The 20,402-nt window shown below is 40.8% G+C and overlaps 1 protein-coding gene across 3 annotated transcripts in view; it reads left to right on the top strand.

Annotated features, from left to right (window-relative positions):
- Atad2 (ATPase family AAA domain containing 2) overlaps positions 1-20,402 on the top strand; it is a 46,114-nt gene that overhangs the window by 10,198 nt on the left and 15,514 nt on the right. For all 3 annotated transcript variants that reach the window (XM_040730443.1, XM_040730442.1, XM_040730444.1), the window contains exons 7-14: positions 1,013-1,168; positions 2,795-2,912; positions 7,720-7,824; positions 9,836-9,944; positions 10,300-10,415; positions 11,447-11,621; positions 13,224-13,312; positions 18,717-18,876. In XM_040730443.1, the coding sequence (XP_040586377.1) occupies positions 1,013-1,168; positions 2,795-2,912; positions 7,720-7,824; positions 9,836-9,944; positions 10,300-10,415; positions 11,447-11,621; positions 13,224-13,312; positions 18,717-18,876 (1,028 nt within the window). The remainder of the gene's footprint in view (positions 1-1,012; positions 1,169-2,794; positions 2,913-7,719; positions 7,825-9,835; positions 9,945-10,299; positions 10,416-11,446; positions 11,622-13,223; positions 13,313-18,716; positions 18,877-20,402) is intronic.

Here is a 20,402-nt window from a genome sequence, read left to right as displayed (position 1 = left end):
CCCTTCCCCATGTGTCTAGGCTGAGAGAGCATCCCTCCGTGTGGAATGGGCTCCCAAAGTCCATTCGTATGCCATGGTGAACACTAGTTTACTACCCAAAGCCCCAGAGATTTCTGAGGCCTCCTCACTGACACTACATTCATGGAGTCTAGATCAGTCCCCTGTTGGCCTCTCAGCCATCAGTCTGGGGTTCAAGAGCTCCCCTTTGTCCAGTCAGCTGTCTTTGTGGGTTTCAGCACTGGTTATAATTTAAAAGACATGTAGACGAGGGAGAACTCAAAACAGGACATTATGTTTTGTTGGAGAAAGTAACTGAAACCAACAGTTTTAAGGTGATAATTGGTTTGCTTGTGTAATAAAACTGCAGATAGTTTATCATATATCTGTATTTTAGTTAAAGTTTTTATTAATTTATTCTTTTTTTTTTTTCTTTTGACTTTTCAAGATAGCGTTTCCTCTGTGTATCCCTAGCTTGGCTGCCCTGGAATTCACTCTGTAGACCAGGTTGGCCTTGAACTCACAGAGATCCGCCTGCCTCTGCCTTCCTAATGCTGGGGTTAAAGGCTTTCTAAGTTTTAAGTCTATAATTTCTACCTCAATTTTGAAAAATTCTTAATGTGGCAAATTCTTTTGGGGGGGGGGTTTACGAGACAGTGGTTCTCTGTATTGTTTTTGGAGGCTGTCAGTCCAGCCCGTCCTCGAACTCACAGAGATCCACCTGTCTTTGCCTTAATGTGGCAAATTCTATGAATGGAAAAATATAGGTAAAGTTTTAAAAGATCCCTTTCCCTCCCTGCTCCCTATGTTAACATCTGTCAACTTGCTGAGTGTATTGGATGTGTTTATTTTGGGTGGGGGTGGTGAGTGTATGTGAAGGTCAGAGGACAATTTTCAAGACTTGCTTCTCTGAGTTTGTGGGTCCTGGGCATGGACTCAGTTTGTCAGTTTGGTGGCAGTTACCCTTACCTGCTGAGCCATCTTGTGAGCCCCCGGTGTTTATTCTCAAATGTAGAATCATCTGAAGAGGGTGAAGAGCAAGAAGATGATGATGGTGAAGATGAAGAAGATGATGAAGATGAAGACGATGAAGATGGAGAAGAGGATAATCAAAAACGATACTATCTTAGGCAGAGAAAAGCAACCGTGTACTATCAATCACCACTAGAAAGTAAGTACTGCATGTGGTCTTCCAGGAGAAAGACAGATTTGAAGTACCTTCTCTTTACTGTCCTTTGATCTTAGAGAGGACCATCTACCTCTTAATCCTGAGTCCTAGGGTTACAGGTGTGTGTCTGGCTTCTATGGCTTGTGGCTGACTTTGCTTTCTGAATCCTCAGGCAAGCTTTAATAAATCGTAAATAATATTATCACTACAATTCCAAGGCCACCAGATCTACACAAGAGTGAATCAGTCTAAAAGAGAATTATAGCTCACACCTTTAATCCCAACATTAGGGAAATATATAAGACAGAAGCAAGGTCTCAGAGAGGCTTCGTTCTCCAGCCACACTGAGGAGAGGCAGCAGTCTGAGGCTCAGTGGAGCTCATGCAGATAGGACCAGCCCCTTCAGCCTGGGATAGAGGTGAGAGCTAGAAGCTAGCTGCTTTGCTTTTCTGATATTTAGTTTAAAGTTTGAGCCCCAATATCTGTAAGTGGGTCTTTTATTTATCCTGTTACAGTTCTTCTGCTTTTCTTTTCTCGGTTTTTCGAGACAGGGTTTCTCTGTGGCTTTGGAGGCTGTCCTGGAACTAGCTCTTGCAGACCAGGCTGGTCTTGAACTCACAGAGATCCGCCTGCCTCTGCCTCCCGAGTGCTAGGATTACAGGCATGCACCACCACCGCCCGGCCTGCTTTCCCTTTTTTAAACACTTGCATACCGTGTGGTGTGTGTGCACATGCCATGGTGCGCATGGGGGTGCAGTCAGTTATCTTGTTCTGTGTGGGTCTGGGTGATCATACTCCTGTCCTCAGGCAGTCTTTGTAGCAAGTGCCCTTACCTACTGGCTCATCTCACCAGCCCTGGTTTGTTTGTTGTTACTCTGTTTTAAATTAGATGTGAAAGGCTGGTGTATCTCATTGCCATATCTTGTAAAGAGAGTTATTTAAATGTTGCTTTGAACAAAACAAATAATTGAGCTATTTTGAGATTTTTGTCTTTTTTATCTTTTTTTTTTAATCTTATGTTCATGAAAAAGATACCTCAATAGCTTGTGAGCTTTTATGCTCAGGGGAGACAATACCTGTTATGCATGTATAATCATGATGATTGTATGTGGAGATATATATATATATATATATTGGTTTTTACGAGACAGGGTTTCTCTGTTTTGTTTTGGAGGCTGTCGGTCCAGCCTAGCCTCGAACTCACAGAGATCCGCCTGCCTCTGCTTCCCGAGTGCTGGGATTAAAGGCGTGTGCCACCACTGCCCGGCGTATGTGGCTATTTTAGTTAGTTGTTCTATACATACATATATGTATGAGTCCATGTACAGCACCTCCACACAAGTGCCCATGGAGGCCAAAAGGGTGTTGGATTCCCTGTAATTGGAGTTACAGGTGGTTGTAAGTCACTCCGTGTACTGGGAATGGAACTCAGGTCTGAAAGCAGTGCTCTTTACAGCTGAGCTGTCTCTCCAGCCCATACTGTATATTCGTTAATATCAACCCCATCGATAAATGACATTAGTGAATATGATTTAGATACTTTCTAGTACTTTATGGAAGGCAACACCTTTGTAAGTATGTAAAGACTTTTTAATATATTTTACATTATGCTTGTATCTCTTTTTCTAGAACCTCGTCACCAGAGAAAGCCCAACATATTTTATAGTGGCCCAGCTTCTCCTGCAAGACCAAGATACCGATTATCTTCTACAGGTCCAAGAAGTCCCTATTGTAAACGAATGAACAGGTTAGGCTCTGAAATCGTGATTGATCTGTGATAGCATAATTGGCTGTGTTATGGTAAGGTTCTAGACTCTTTGGTTGAGTGTGTTAGGACGGAATTCTAGAATTTCACACAGGGAGAGCTCTGCCCTGCATTTAGTGCTCTAGCTCCCATTGCCAGTGACTGTTGTTTTTGCTTTCATTATACAGAGTATTAGTAACTGCTTGGTAAGATAGTTTAATCCCATTATACCACGTTGGATAATAGGTCTGCTTTGACTTAGTGTATACTATAGTTTAGGCTCTATGTTAAGTATTTTACAAAGATGATTTCGTTTAAATTTCACATTTAAACTGTAGCCTTTCCTTATATCCTGCCACAAGCATAACCTTCCACCATGTTAAATATTCTAAGTCATATAGCTTCTAGACTTGATCATGACGCTGACCACCTTTCTTGGATCTGTTTTATAGTTTCTCGTGTTTTTTCACTGGAGAATTTCTGTTTCTTCTATATCCGAACAGTTGTTTTCTTTCAGATATAACTTTACAGAGGTAACATACTTATTTTCCATCCTGAGTAGTATAAGGTTTTGTGATAAATTAGGATAACCAAGGTTTGGGTAGTATTAAAAAGACAAGAATGATACTGGTATGAAATTTAAAATATTGATTTTCAGAAATAAGACTGAAATCATAATTTTCAGCTACTTAAACAATTCTCAGAGAATCTGTACTGGATCTGGTCATGCATTGGACATGGAAAGCAAAAACTTCAAGTGTTGAAGAGTCATTTCTTTTAGGGAAAATAAGTATACTTGTGTCCTTAGGCCTTCTAATTTTGTCAGAATTACAAGTAGGTATTCTGAGTTTCTTTTTTCTTTTCTCCTTTTGTTTTGTCTTGGGGGTGTTGGGGGATTTTTGTTTTGTTTTGTTTTTTTTCGAGACAGGGTTTCTCTGTATTGTTTTGGAGGCTATTGGTCCAGCCCAGCCTCGAACTCACAGAATTTTTTTTTTTTTTTGAGACAGTATTTCCCTGTGAAACTTTGTAGCCTGTCCTGTCAACTCACTCTATAGACCAGGCTGACCTGGAACTCACAGAAATCCGCCTGCCTCTGCCTCACGAGTGCTGGAATTAAAAGCGTGTGCCACCACTGCCCAGCGACCTGAGTTTTCTTTTTTTCCGTCAGCCCTTTTTACCCAACCCTGAAGGATGGAGGATCAGAAAGGCACGTTGCACTTGTCAACCTCTCAAGATCAATTCTACTCAAAAGGATTCTGCACTTTTGAGTATTCCCATGAACACTTCTAGAGAGCTGTTCAAGCTAGACCTGGTGGTTTGTCCTCTGATCCCCGCTGGATACTGAGGCCTGCCTGGGCTACAGAGCAAGTTCAAGGCTAGCTTAGTCAACTTAGCAAGACCCTGCTTCTAAATAAATAAATACATCCTTCAAAAACACATCCCCTGTGACCTGTTTCCTCAGTCTAAGCGCCACCTTCTAATGACCTGTTCCTTTATGAACTCATACTTGGAGTAATCTGTTGATGAGGTCAGCATTCTTCTGGATTCTACCTCTCAATAGTGCACCATCTGGTGACAAGCTTTTGTGTTTTGTTTGCTTTGCTTTGCTTTTCCAGACAGGGTTTCTCTGTGTAGCCTTGGCTGTCCTGGAACTCACTATGTAGACCAAGCTGGCCTCAAACTCAGAGATCCGCCTGCCTCTGCCACCCGAGTGCTGGGATTAAAGGCATATGCCACCACTGCCTTTTTTAGTTTTTAGTTTTGTTTTGTTTGTGACAGACTTTTAATAGTTAAGCTTTTGAGGGTCAGATGGTTCTTTTATTTACAAGATGTAATACCTTATGTTGGTCCACTAGGTTTTGTTGTTTGCTTATAATTTTCACTGGTTTCACCAGTACAGTAATATTTGCCTTTTTGGAATAGATGTAGGTTTAAATTCAAACAATATCATTGACTTGTTGTTATAGTTTGAACCTGTTGAACCTCTCTGACCCTGACTGTAAATTGAGCCTACTAATAATATATGTTGTATACAGAATTTTAATTAAGACTAAATGAGAAGGCTGGTTGGTGTATCTCAGTGGTAGAGCATTTGTTTAACATATGCAAGGCCCTGGGTCCAACACTCACTAGTTGGAGCAGTAGGTAGTGAGAAATAAATAGTATGTCAAATAGGTATATGGGAAACAGTCAGTAAATATGACATTTCTTCAAATTGTGAAGTGTCTTGATTCTGTGAATATATAGTAAGTTTACATATAGTGGGGTTATTTTAGAGTATTGATGGTAATATTAAATATTCAGGCTTGTACTAATTCGGTTGTAGGATGGTCATAGAAATGTTCTTCGGTATATAGATCAATAGAGAGTTATTTTCTCATTTATTCTGACTTTACAAACCCTTGCTCAAAACCCTTGAAACCATTTGTGTTTGAAATTTCAGATTGTTTTTGGGAATGTTTACAAAAGTTATCATATAACCAGTAATAAGTAGCATTATAATCTCCAGCCACCTGAGCCAGCACTGCGTAGTCAAAGATGTCAGCATTCCTATTATGAAACCTATGAACAATCACAGTGAGTGGTGTAGAGACCATGAGTTGCTCTGTGCTATTTCTGGTAATGTTTCCTTTGCTGAGTAATTATAACTCGTTCTAGGGGTTTATTTATTTTATTCGTATGAGTGTTTTGCCTGTATAGCATTTGTGCAATACCTGTAGAGACCAGAGAGGGTATCAGATAACCTGGGACTAGACAGTTGTGAGTACTGAGAATTGAACTCAGGTCCTCTGAAAGAGCAAGTACTCTTAATTTCTAAGGCATCTCCAGCCCAAGTTTTTTTGTTTTTGTTTTTCAAGACAAGGTTTTCTGTAACCGTCCTTGCTGTCTTCGAACTCATAGAGATCTCCCTGCCTCTGTCTCCCAAATGCTGGGATTAAAGGCATGCCCCATTACTGCCTGGCCAGACCCAAGTTTTTTAAGGTCAATTCTAGACTTGGATTGTATAGATACTTTTGTAAAAAAGAGTGTGAACCTTTTGTGTCTTTGAAAATACTTGCTTGCTTATTATATTCTAAAGTTGTAGCTCTTAAACCAATAGAATGGTTAAAGTTTTCAAGCCTGGTGGTGGTGGCGCACGCCTTTAATCCCAGCACTCAGGAGGCAGAGGCAGGCAGATCTCTGTGAGTTTGAAGCCATCCTGGTCTACAGAGCGAGTTCCAGGACAGCCTCAACTACAGAGAAACCCTGTCTCAGGAAAAAAAAAAAGTTTTCTCAGCCAGATTTTTTTGTTGTTGTTTTTCTTTCCATGAGTCTTTGCAACTGTCAAAGGCATTTTTCCTGTGTATTTGTAGTACTTGGCATGTTATGTACTATTGACGAATCTAAGAACTTAATCACATTTTGTAAGAAAACTCACCTGTTGTGGTGGCACATGCAGGTAGGATTTGCTGAAGGAGGCAGAGGCGGGAGGATCACAAGTTCAAGTCCAGCCTGGGCTACACATTTTTTTTAAACCTGGGCAGTGTGCCTTTAAATCCCAGCACTAAGGAGGAGGAGGCAGGTGGATCTCCGTGAGTTCAAGGCCATCCTCATCTACAGAGCAAGTTCAAGAACAGCCCCCAAGCTACAGAGAAACCCTTCCTCAAAAAAAAAAAAAAGAAAGAAAGAAAAGAAAAGAAAACTGGAATTTCATGCTGTGCAGTTGACAACATACTATAAATAAAAGGCCATCTTAATCCTTTTTTTCTTTGTGTTTTGAAGACAGGGTCTCACTGTGTGGCTCTGGCTGTCCTAAAATTCACTATATAGAACAGGATTGCCTTAAACTCACAGAGATCCACCTGCTTCTGCTTCCTTAGTCTCTCTCTCCAAGTGCTCCACTATGCCTTACTCCATCTTATGCTTTATTATTTCCCAGGGCTTCGTGTGAGAAAAGTAAACATTGTGCTACTTAGGTATACTCTTAAGACCTCACAGCATTTCAAAAATATTTAGAACACTTATTTAGTGTGTGCCAGTGTAAGTGTATGCACATGCGAAGGCCAGGACACTTGGAGGAAATTGGTTCTCTCCTTTCATTTTATGGGCCCCAGGAATTACAACTCAGCCAGTCAGCCTTGGTTGACTAAGCTCACCTTTACCCAGAGAGCACTTCTGCTTACCCTTCTTTCTTGATAGCTTTTTTCTTTCATTAAAAATTATCTTTAAAAAAAAACTACTTGTCGGGCTGGAGAGATGGCTCAGAGGTTAAGAGCACTGACTGCTCTTCCAGAGGTCCTGAGTTCAATTCCCAGCAACTACATGGTGGCTCAAACCATCTATAATTCAATCTGGTGCCATCTTCTGGCATGTATATGTAATAAATAAATAAATCTTTAAAAAAATAAAATAATTTAAAAAAACTACTTGTCATTTCAAAGCTAGCTAATTTCTAGCATAAAACTTGGTGATATTGAATATACGTGTTCAGCCAGGCATGATGCCACATGCCTTTACTCCCAAGCATAGGCGGGCTGGTCTCTGAGTTTGAGGCCCACCTGGTTTACATGGTGAGTTTCCTCTCAGTCAGGACTACACAGGGACCCTGTGTCAAGACTAAGAAGTCACCTCCTACATTGTCTTTGATGTTAATGAGCATTTGACGATCTTGTTTTTCTTCCCTTTCTCTTGGCTGTGTCTTTTCCCTCATTGTTTTAGAGAATATGTTACGTTATTTATACACGTCTTTTGAGATCATTAGATATCTCTATACCTATGTCCTCTCCCCTCTTCCTGTTTCCCGTCTCATGATTTCAATTTCCCTGTTTAGGCGACGGCATGCAATCCACAGCAGTGACTCTACTTCCTCCTCCTCTTCTGAAGAGGAGCACTTTGAGAGGAGAAGAAAAAGGAACCGAAACAGAGCTATTAACAGGTGAGCTCTGACCCTTTGGAACTTAAGAGTTTTAGGGCTAGCCTGGGCTATGTGGTAAGCCTAATTTCAACAAAAACAGAGACTTGGAGGAAGAAGAGATGGAATGAATGTGTTTTAAACCTACCAAATATATTTTAAAAATATTTTTTCCTTAAAATTAAGTATTTATCATGAGACAAGATACATATATGTATGTTATGATGTGCCTGTGGAGGTCAAAGGACTTGATTTAGTTGGTTTCTCCTTTCACTTGTGTGGATTCCAGAAATTAAACTCAAGTTGTCAGGCTTAACATTACTCCTGAGCCATGTGGCTGGTCCTCAGATACCTTTTATGGGTGATGAGAAAGTAGAATAATTTAGAAATAAGTATAGTGGTGGTGGTGGCACATGCCTTTAATCCCAGCACTCAGGAGATAGAGGCAAGCGAATCTCTGAATTCGAGGCCAGCTTGGTCTACAGAGCAAATTCCCAGACAGGCTCCAAAGCTACAGAGAAACCCTGTCTCAAAGGAAAGAGAAGGAAGGAAAAAAGAAGGAACAGCTTAGCTGATTAAAAAGGTTGCACCAGAGATTAATGCAAAGCAAACTTCTGCCTCCCTAGAAATATCTACAGTTAAAACAAATGGTAGGATAGAACATAAGGTTACACTTTTATTTCCAGACCAGTATATTGGTTGATTTGTTTGTTTGTTTTGCCCCAAAAGCAGAAACCCACATTTATTTACATCCTTTTCATTAGTTTGAATATGTGAGGGTGCAGCATCCCACAGAGGACTGTGTCCACTGGCCTTTGCAAGAAGGCTACTTCAGAATTTGGCAGAAATCACACCACTGTTTACATAAGCCCAAGTTGCCCGACCCAAGATTTTTGTTCAGTATGACTACAGGAGTCAGTCACTGTGCTTTTTTTTTGCTTTATACACATTCGCCTATATGTTGCCTAAGTAGAACTCAGTTTTGTCTTGGGTTTTAAAAACACCTTTTTTTATTTTTTTATTTTTTTTGGTTCTGGAGCCCTTACTTATGGCAAAAAAAAAAAAAATGGCCTTGTGCCACAGCCTTCCAGCTTGGTTTGCCTTTTCCAGTCCCAGCAAGCCTCTACAGACACCAAGACGGAAAAAGGGATTGTAATAGATTTTAATGTTGGCTTGGTGAACATTGGCTTGAGGGAATAACTTTTGGTTTTTGTTTTTAATATATTTTTTCACCTATTGGAAAATTATTAATTGAAATGGAAAGATTTGATTATTTTTAATTGTAGCTTAAGTCCACATGCTAGCCAGTTCAATTCTCATAGCTAGGTGGGTAGGTATGAATGCAATAATGGATTCTGACAATTAAGTATTTTCAGAGCAGAAACTAATGTTTGAAACAGGGTTGGGTGGGTGGATGGGTGGGTTGGTTGGTGTCTTGAGACAAGCTCAGTTTGGCCTAGAACTTGCTGTATGCAGTTTAGGATCTTGAACTCCTGATTTCCAAGTGCCAGGATTGCAGGCACGTATCAGCATCCCTTGTAGTAATCACATGATGGCTCACAAGTAGTCTGTAACTCAAGCTGCTTGCTTGTGTAGAGTCTGAAGGTTGACACTGGTTGTGGTCCATAGGCACTCTCCACTTTGTATTTTGAGACAGGGTCTCTCACTGAGCTGGGGCTCGGTCTTGGGGCTACTCTGGCTAACTAACTTGCTCTGGGGATTCCTTATCTCTGCTTCCAGGACCCTGAGATTACTGTGGGCCTGCCACCTCTACCCAGATTGTAATATACTTGGGAGATTGCTAAACTCCTGTCCTCCATTTTTGGCAGTAAACCCTTTACCCACTGAGCCATTTTCTGCAACCCCAAACATTTTTAAATAAGAAAAATAATGTTGTAATGTGGAATTTAGGGAGGAGGGTGATTTGATGTGGGACTATATATATATATATATATATATGTATATATATGTGTATATGTTTGTGTATATGTTTGTGTGTGTGGTGTGGTTTTTTTATGTTTGTTTTTTTAAACAGGTGCCTTCCACTAAATTTTCGGAAAGATGAAATAAGAGGGATTTATAAAGATCGGATGAAAATTGGAGCAAACCTTGCTGATGTTGACCCAATGCAACTAGATTCTTCAGTGAGTATTTTAAAATTCATGCTTGATTTGAGGTGTCATTTTGTTCCCTTTACTTTTGTTTTAAGTTTAAAAAAATTTTTACTTATCGGGAACTTATATCTTACATACATTTTAAGAACAAAAATCTTTGGAGAGTTGGAGAGATGGCTCATCTCAGCCTTTAGAGCATTTGTTGCTCTTGCAGAGGACCTGAGTGTGATTCCCAGCATCCATATGGTGATTCATACAAAACAAACAATAAAAAAAAATCTTGGAATACTTCTGTTAATCAGTTAGTTGCAGGATGGGTGTTGTTGTGAAGACACAAGGCAGTGTTTTTAATTTGAACTCAGATCTATGTCCTGTCTCATTCCAGGTACGATTTGATAGTGTTGGTGGCTTGTCCAATCACATTGCAGCACTGAAAGAGATGGTGGTGTTTCCCTTACTTTACCCAGAAGTCTTTGAAAAGTTTAAAATTCAACCCCCAAGGTAACCTAAGCGTGCTTTTCCTTGTAGCCGTCATGTGTGCTGTGCCACTGCTGCTTCTCTGACTTCTTGCGGTCGTGGTTTTACTTAGGCTGTGAGTGGGCGCGTGGGCGCGGATGCACATGTAAGCGTGTGGCAGTCAGAGATGATGTCGGGTGTCTGCTCTGACGCTTGCAGTCTTCTTCCCTTGAGACGGGCTCTCACTGAGTCTGGAGCTAGCTGCCAGCCAGCAGACTCCAGCAATCCTTTCATCGCTGCCCCCGCAGCCCCAGATTGCTGGTGTACACATAGCCGTGACCAGCTGTTTGCATGTGCTCTGGGATTCGAACTGAGATGATGAAGCTTGTATGGCCAGTGCTTTCACTGGTTACAGACTGGTTGTGAGCCACCAGACTTGGATGCTGCTCCCAAACGCTGCTCTTGTCAAAGAGCTCTGGGTCCTTAATCACAAGCCTGGCCCCATTGTAAAGGTGGAGGATAGAACCGCTCCAGAGTTGTCCTCCAGGCACACAGAATCACTAACCGATTTTACACCAGCTCACCCAAGTTTCTGTATTTCTCCTTAAAATACTGCCCCTCCACAGAAAATCAAGAGAGAACTGTGTGACTGTGTTGTATGATTACACGTATGCAAGATAATATGCATATGATGTGCATGATCCAGTCATAAAGGGCAGTGTTTCAAATAAAGGAATTTATTTAGTTTCTGTATTAATTTATTGAATTGGTATTAACTCCCAGAGCTTTTGGTTTCTTTGTAGCTTTGGAAGCTGTCCTGGAATTAGCTCTTGTGGGTCAGACTGGTCTTGAACTCACAGAGATCCGCCTGTCTCTGTCTCCCGAGTGCTGGGATTAAAGGCGAGCACCTCCACCACCTGGCGCTCCCAGAGTTTTAACTTGTACTTTTGTATAATGAAACCATTTCAGTTGTTTACTATTTTTAATTGATTAGTGGCTAGGGGATTGGTTCTTAGTTTTTGTTTCAGTAGTCTACCTTTTCATTTAATGCCAAAAACATTTGACATGTTTTACAGAGGTTGCTTGTTTTATGGTCCACCCGGAACTGGAAAAACGCTGGTTGCTAGAGCACTTGCCAATGAGTGCAGTCAAGGGGATAAAAGAGTGGCCTTTTTCATGAGGAAAGGGGCTGACTGTCTGAGTAAGTGGGTCGGAGAATCTGAAAGACAGCTGCGATTGCTTTTTGATCAGGTATGATAATGAAATCTACCTATCTAGTTGTAATCTGCAGATTCGACTGTATAAGGGTTTATTTTGTTTTATGGAAGAAGGTTTTGGGGGCTTACTGTCCCAGAGGGATAAGGGTCCATTGTGGTGGCAGGTGCAGGCATGGTGGCAGGGGTAGGAAGCTGGGAGCCACGGTCTAGACTGTCTCCTGGACGGGTCCACTCCTTGTTGCAGTTCCCATTGTCAGATGTCACAGTGCTGGCATCTCTTAATATCTTGGGGTATCCATTGCACCTAGGCTTCACTTTCACAGTTTCACAAAATGGCCTTTCAGCCTCTTGCCCTCCAAGGGCCTTCATGCAGGAACTCCCTTGCCATGTGGTTTTTTTGTTTTGTTTTGTTTTTGCCTCTGCAGCTCTCTGACATTGTGGAGGAAGAATCCATGGCCCCTCCCTCTATCTAGTCTTGCACCCTTGCCTCTAAAGCTAGCACCATATGGACAATACTGCCAAGTTTGGCTACTAACGGAGGCGAACCTAGCCACCTTGAATTGTATTAGCAGCAATGCCTTTTTTTTTTTAGTGTCAATGTTTTTAATGCTAATCTACAGCAAACGATGTTATAGATAAGAGGAATACCTAGTAGAGGAGGTAGAGTTGTCTCCTCCTGAGCAGTTTAATAGTAGTAAATTATTTCACAATATAGAAACTGAGTATAATTCTTCCCTAGAATAGCTTTCAGTTTCATATGCCAAATTATATGTGTGAAACAACATTCTACTATGCTAGGATGTACTGCTGAAGGGTTTTTTTTGTGTGCTTTTTGGAAATATTTAGTTTTTTAGGCAAGGTCTGTGTAGCCCTGGCTGTCCTTAAACTCATTGTGTAGAACAGGCTAGTCTTGTCTTGAAATCAGAGCTCTGCCTCCCAAGTGCTGGGATTAAAGGTTTACGCCACCATGCCCTGACACTGAAAATTTTTGAACACTTTTTTAGAACTAAGAGTCTTTGTTTTGTTTCATTAGTAGTTTTGTTTTTAAGTTTGTCGTTTTGTTGAGTAATGTTTTTCTATCTAACATGGAGGGAGAGTGTCACTGTCCTCCTTTATTTGTTTCCATAGTCAGGAATGAAATTTTTCTGTGTGTCCAGTAACTATAACTATATGAAATCCAAGGTACATGACCACTGGATTTTTTTTTTTTTTTTTTTTTTTTTTTTGGTTTTTACGAGACAGGGTTTCTCTGTATTGTTTTGGAGGCTGTCGGTCCAGCCCGGCCTCGAACTCACCTGCCTCTGCCTCCCGAGTGCTGGGATTAAAGGCGCGCGCCACCAACGCCCGGCACCACTGGAATATTTTTGATGTTTCCAATTGAAAATAGAAATAAAATTATGTTAATATAATGTAATGTATAAAGTTCTAAAAATAATCTTTGGAATCTATATTAGTCTTAAATAGTTATAAATGACATTCTGGTAAGCAAAATTGAGTGAAAATAGACTGAAAAGATATATATTCCAATTTACAAATTGTATATTCATAATAACTTGAATGAAAATAGGTTAAAAGGCTTTGTATTAAGTCTATTTGAAGCTTTTTATGATAATAGGACTACTGAACCCTCTTTTAGGCCTATCAGATGCGCCCAGCAATTATTTTCTTTGATGAAATCGATGGTCTGGCTCCAGTACGATCTAGCAGGCAAGATCAGATTCACAGGTAAAACTTGCTTATGTTAATGTTATATGAAAGATAAGTATTAAATGGTGAAAGAAACCCAAATACACAGGTATTCTTTTAGGTGGACCTATTCTGAGAATTGGGTTACTATCAGTTGTTTTAAGGTCTTGGTTACAAACATGCATTTTCGGGTCATTGATCAGAACAAGGCTGTGGTACAGAATGTGGCTGTCTACAACTGGCACCTAGGAATTAGATCCCATAGCTTCAGGGTTGCCACCTCATGCAGATGCTTTCTCCTTTCTAACCTCCAGTACGGGGCGGTGGCAGCCCTTAAACTTGCTGTGCACTGAGACAGGGTCCCTACCCTCAGGTGGCCTTCCTAGTCACTGACTGTTGCTGTGAAGAGACATGACCACAGCAACTCTTAGAATTAGCCGGGCATTGATGACACACGCCCTTAATCTCAGCATGAGTTCAAGACCAGCCTGCTATGCAGAGTGAGTGCCAGGATAGGCTCCAAAGCTACACGGAGAGACCCTGTCTCAAAATATAAAAAAGGAAAGAAGGAGAGAGAGAGAAAGAAAAAGAGAAAGAAATCGGTGACTTGTATTGCGTGGGAGTCAAGATTCCCTGGACTCGGTACAGGTTAAGTGAAGTTTATTTGGGGGGAATGCACTTGCCTTGTACAAGTTCCAGCTGCAAGGACTCACCCAGGCTGCTCTCTGTGACCCAATTGACCAGAAGCAAGAAAGCCCACCTGTCCTTGTCATGTCCGCACTACTACCACGCCTAAATGGGCGTGGTCAGTGCTCCAGGTGCTGGCAGGGTGGATGTCTCACTACAGACTTGCTTATAGTTTCGGGGTTAGTCTGTTATGGCAGCATGGTGGCATGCAATCAGGCACTGGAGAAGTAGCTGAGGACTTTACATCTTGATCCACAAGCAGCAGGTAGGAGAGTGACTGACTGCGTCCTGATGGGCTCCTCCAACAAGGTCACGCCTAATCTTTATAAACCTTTCCAACAGCTCCACCCCCTGGTGACTTAGCCCATTCTCAAGCTGCCACCTGAGCCAAATAAAAATATATCCTAGAGTAATTCTACCCGTTTAAGATGAGAATGCCAAACCTCGTTTTACAGATAGGAAAAAATTAAGCTGTGTATGATGGCACACACCTTTAATCCCAGCACTTAAGAGACAGAGGCAGGCAGATCTCTGAGTTCAAGGCCAGCCTGGTCTACATAGTGAGTTCCAGGACAGCCAGGGTTACACAGAGAAATGTTGTCTTAAAAACAAAAGATAGAAAAGTTATGCTTTTTGAATGAAGATGAGGGCATGGCTCCTCCTATATATGGTTGAGAAGAGTTGTATTGCAGATATGAGGGAGAGTTCAGCCAGAAACATCTGGAAGCGTCCAGACTGAACCAGGCCTGGAGTGGAGAGAGGACCCACAGACCAAGAGAGCTGTGCCCCAAACGGCTGAATTCTATAGGAATTAGAAGCTGGGGGAAGGGAGGTCCAGCCCCTGAGAGGTTTAGGATAGGGGACAGGGTGAGAAGGGCTGGGAGGGGCCACAGGTACTGAATGACACTTCTCCAGGGTTTCTCTGGGACCTGACACTTTTTTCTCCAGGGTTAGAAGAGAGCTACATATGTATCCCAACTCCAAGTTAGCTTGTTAGCCTTTTGTTTGTTTGAAGTCTTAGGGCACTAGGATTGAACCTAGGGCCTTGAACATATATATCACGCAGAAACTTTCAAGTGGTGTCACAAACTACATGTGACTGCCCGATTTTTTTTGAGATACCCTATAAAGCACATTTGCATGTCTTCATATATGACAGTAGTTTTATATATAGTATAGAAGATGAACAAGACATACTAATGAGGTTGATAGGGTTTTTTTGCTTCTAATACAGTGTGTGTGTGTGTGTGTGTGTGTGTGTGTAAAATTTATTTATTACTGGCCTTAATGATAGTTTTTTGTTGTTGTGCTAATTGATTTGTTAAATGCCGTGGTAGAATAGATTTATCTATGAATTCTTTTAGTAATCATGAACTTTATATGGCACGTTATTATCCACTTTTCATTGTGTTGGAGAAAACATTTAATAGTGCAGTCATTTTACAATTAAGAGAACTGATTATTTACTATTATTTTGAAGTAGTTTTATAAAGAAAAATGGAGTAATAGTAGCAAGCAGGAATATTCCATTCCAAATATGTACATACATGTTTGAACAGAAAAGTAATTGTGTTTCCTTTTTTTCTGGAAAGCTCGAAATTTTACAGTAAACATTTCTGAGTTTGTTTCTTAAATAATTTAGTACATTAAAGATAAAACTACATGGCCATAGTAGTGCTTGCCTTTAAGTGTACAAGCCATAGTTACAAATTCAAGGCCAACCCTGATTTAAAGAAAAGGAAATCATATCCAGACAGTGGTGGTGCACACCTTTAATCCCAGCACTTAGGAGTAAGGCAGAGGCAGGCGGCAGTCTCCGTGAGTTCAAGGTCAGCCAGGCCTATGCCAGGAGAAGTTCCAAAGCTACACCAGAAACCCTGCCTCAAAAAAACAAATAAAAAAAATTTTTTTTTAAATCTGAACATTAGACCCTTCGAAGATGAGTATGCACTTACAGCGTGAATATGGTGACTTGAGGTTGATCCAGGAACCCGTGGTAGAAGGATATAACAGATAGACTTCCATGTGTTCTGTGGCAAGTACACACAGTACTTTTTTTTTATTTTTAAAAGTAGTGTATGTTGTGCATGTGTGCCAGCAGAAGCCATAGTTGTTGGATCCCCTGGAACTAGATTTACAGGCTTGTTGTAAGCCACCTGGTGTGGGTGCTAGGAATTGAAGTAGGTCCTCTGGGAGAGCAATTTGTTTTCTCTGAACCTCAATTTTTTATTTGTTTTTAAATAATAATAATAATTAGAACACTAAAATTTTAGGCCATATGTAGTACTGAATGTCTGTAGTCCCAGTACTCTGAAAACTGAAGCAAAAACATTGCCATAGGTTCAAGGTCAATTTAGGCTACTACATTGTGAGTCTGGGGCCAGCCTCAGGTACAAAGCAAGACGTGTTTCAAGACGTGTCTCAAACCTAAAGAGCACCCCCCCTTTTGTTTGTTTGGTTTTTTTTTATTTGAATTTGAAGTAGGAACTCACGATGAATATTCTTTTACTAAGGAAAAGAAACTGAATACCAAGATGGCTTGAGAGCAACTGTCACCTAATTGCAAGTTAAAGCAGATTGTAGTATTGAAGGAAGAAAAGCTGGGGAACCAGGCTTGGAGGGGTTTCAGTTGGCTGATGTAGGACAATTTACAGATTAGAGAAATAATGACTGTGAAATAATAATTAAAGATAAAAACTATTTAAAATTTTTTATTAGTTAATTTGATCACCAGTGTTGCCTCTCCATCAATTGTTACCCTGAAAATTGACTCAAACATTTCTTGTCTTGTACATACTACAATTTAGGGTAATTCAATAGTTGAGACTTGGCTAGACCAAGCACTTACTCTGTCAGTACCACTCGCCACACTCCTATCCAAAATATAAAAGCCAGGAGATGGATGCTGTGTGGAACAGTCGCAAGAAGCTGATCTCAGTGAGAAACTGACGGCATGTACCTGCAGCACAGCAGCATATGAGACACTGGACCTGCATCAGCTGAGCTTCTGGGGTCTTGTGCTGGTTTACAAGACAATGAAAGGTAGACGAGGAAGTTGAAATGGCCCAATCCAGAAGCAAATCTTAGGTCATAAATGGCCTCGTTTCTCAACAAGTAAATGGTGTGAGGAGGAGGAGAATGTACAATGGGAACTTAGAGATCTTAGATACAAATAACCACACCATCTATGGATCTTACAGATCTTGGATTGATTTCAGGCATGAAAGATGTTTTGGGAAATTTGGGGTATAGCTCAGTTCACAAGACAAGAGAGGCTTGATCCTTTGTACTGAAAAAGTTGGGTGTTAGACGGTGCAAGAGTATTGTCACTCACTTTGGGTAAAGTTGAAGTACTTACATAGAATGACTGTACTTACTCTTTAAATGCCTGTGCTTATCAGTTCTTTTCTAGAACCAAGTTGTTGTCTGTATTAGTAGCACTTTGAACTCTCTTGTGGGCATGGGGAGTTGAGACAGGGTTTCCCAGTTTAACAGCCCTGGCTGTCCTGGAACTAGCTCTGTAGACCAGGCTGGCCTCGAACTCACTGAGATCCGTGTGTGTGTGTGGGGGGGGTTATTCTACTTTATTTGCCAATGTATGTTTTACAATTTTTAGGTAATTTGTCCTAGATGAAAGTACTAATATTTTCCATGTTGTAGTGTCTGATTTGGATCTTACAAATTCCCCTGTGAAATATGCTGTGTAAAATTACATCTAGGATCTATTTGTGGCTCTAAACTCTAAAGATTATTTACATTGTCAGTTGATTTCTGTCTTTTTTTTTTTTTTTCCTGATCTGGGGATTGAACATACAGCCTTGCATATATTAGGTAAACACTGTACCCTAAACAACAACCATTCATCCTTTGATTTCGGTGTGTTCATTTTTGTTTTTAGAATTGGTGTTTATGTACACATGGGGGTACTTCTGTGTATTCATGTTGAGTATTCCTCTTTTACTTTCCACTTGACATTTTTTATATTTTGCCTTTCTGTTGTGTGTGCGTGTGCACGTGCTCAAGTGAGTGCATGTGCATGTATAGACAGGCTGTTTTGGAATGCGTGTGGAAGTTGGAAGTTAATGTAGTAAATCATCTTGAATGTTCTTCTTTCTTCCACCTTGTTTATTGAAGCAGGGTCTCTCATTTTAACCTGGAGCTCACCAGTTTGGCTAGTTACTAGCCAACTTGTGGAGATCTCCTGTCCTAACCTGAAGAGATGGAATCACAGGTGGTTGGCCACATTCAGCCTGGGATTTAAGTGTGTTCTGGGACTCTAAAGTCCAACCCTTATTCTTGCAAAGCAGGCACCGTACCCACTGAGCCATCTTCTCACCCCACATTAGTTTTGAGACAAGTTCTCTCACTGGACCTGAAGCTCACTGCTAAGCTAGGCTGACTGGTGAGCCAGTGAGCTTTGGGGATTCACTTGCCTTTTGCTTCAGAGTGCTTGAGTGATAAACATACTCAGTGGTTCCTGGCTGTTATATGGGTGCTAGGGAATATGAACTCAGGTCCTCTTTCTCAGCAAGGGTTCTTAACCCCTTGAGCCACCGCTCCAGCTTGTGTGTGTGTGTGTGTGTGTGTGTGTGTGTGTGTGTGTGTGTGTGTGTGCGTGCGCGCGCATTGAAAAGTAGCTAGGTTCCATAAGAATTCATTTGCATGTTTATATATTAAACCTTATCAAAATAACTGTTATTGGGTGATAAACTCTTTGTTCAAGACTACTAATTTATTTTCTTATTTTTATGTTTAGTTCTATTGTTTCAACACTGTTAGCTCTTATGGATGGTTTGGACAGCAGAGGAGAAATTGTGGTCATTGGAGCTACCAACAGACTAGATTCCATAGACCCTGCTTTACGAAGACCTGGTCGATTTGACAGAGAATTCCTTTTTAGTCTACCTGATAAAGATGTAAGAAAAAATTAAGTACAGTTTATTTTTTTAAACAATTTGGTACAATTATATCCCTTTAATGGCGGGCGTTGGGAAGTAGGCAGGAAGTGTTTGTACAGTAGTTTAGGTATAAAGGTCAGAAAACAACTTGGAGTCGGTTTTCTCCCCATGCCATGTGGTTCCGGTGGGTAGGACTCAGCTCATCACAACCGCCTTCATCTGCTGAGCTGTTTTCCACTCCAGTAACAAGTTCTGATGCAATAAAAACTTGAAGGCTTTGGTATTGTATCATGACTGTTCAAAAGAAGTCAATAGATAATTGATTATCTTTAAGTATATCTCCTCCCCAACTGTTCTTAAAATTGTTTTAAATAGCGGGCGTTGGTGGCGCACGCCTTTAATCCCAGCTCTCAGGAGGCAGAGGCAGGCAGATCTCTGAGTTCGAGGCCAGCCTGGTCTACAGAGTGAGTTCCAGGACAGCCTCCAAAACAATACAGAGAAACCCTGTCTCAGAAAAACAGACAAAAAAATTTGTTTTAAATTAAACAGATCCTTGAGTTGTTGTCAGTTACATTTTAGTAGCTTAATGAGTCCTTAGCCAGTTCCTAAGCTTTGACTTCTTCCTGAACACCACTGTACTGCAATAGTTAGGCTAAAGCCACTGAATACTTTTGAGAGGCATGTGATAGAATAGGAGTAGAGCTGGCTGGAGTGACAACTCAGGGCTAACGGGTTAAGAGTGCTAGCTTACATCTTTGTCAGAAGACCCAAGCTAAGTCCCCACCCCCCACATCAGGTAGCTGGGGACTACCTGTAGCTCCAGTTGGGGAATCCAACACCCTCTTCTTGAAGCCAAAAGCCAAAAAAAATGTATATTCTTAACAGACTGAGGAGAACTGTCAGTACTCCTAATTCCTAATGTACTCCAGAATGAACAATATTTTATTTATTTATTTATTTATTTATTTATTTATTTATTTATTCGTTGTTTTTTCGAGGCAGGGTTTCTCTGTATTGTTTTGGAGGCTGTCCTGGAACTCACTCTGTAGACCAGGCTGGTCTCGAACTCACAGAGATCTGCCTGCCTCTGCCTCCCGAGTACTGGGATTAAAGGCGTGCGCCACCAACGCCCTGCTCAATATTTAATTTTTAAAGATCATTTATTACATATACAATGTTCTGCCTGACTGTACACCTGTAGACCAGAAGAGGGAGCAGATCTCCTTCAAGGTGGTTGTGAGCCACCATGTGGTTGCTGGGAATTGAACTCAGGTCCCCTGGAAGAGCAAGCAGTGCTCTTAACCTCTGAGCCATCTCTCCAGCCCCAACTTTAATTTTTAAATTTATATGAATGATGGATATGAATAAGTTGGGCACATTAAATGCAAATTTACCTAATTTTGTTAAATGCTTACAGGTGCTTTTTTCTCCCCTCATATTTCTGTTTATATTAAGTTTTGATTATTTTAAAATTTTAGATCATCAAAAGTAGTTTAAATTGGAGCATTTCTAATTGGAGTAACTTGATTGGTTATAGATGTAAA

The sequence above is a fragment of the Mesocricetus auratus genome, unplaced genomic scaffold (genome assembly GCF_017639785.1).
Source record: "Mesocricetus auratus isolate SY011 unplaced genomic scaffold, BCM_Maur_2.0 Super-Scaffold_100023, whole genome shotgun sequence".
Taxonomy (NCBI): domain Eukaryota; kingdom Metazoa; phylum Chordata; class Mammalia; order Rodentia; family Cricetidae; genus Mesocricetus; species Mesocricetus auratus.
Note: the sequence above shows the minus strand (reverse complement) of the source record. Positions and strands in the feature narration are given on the sequence as shown.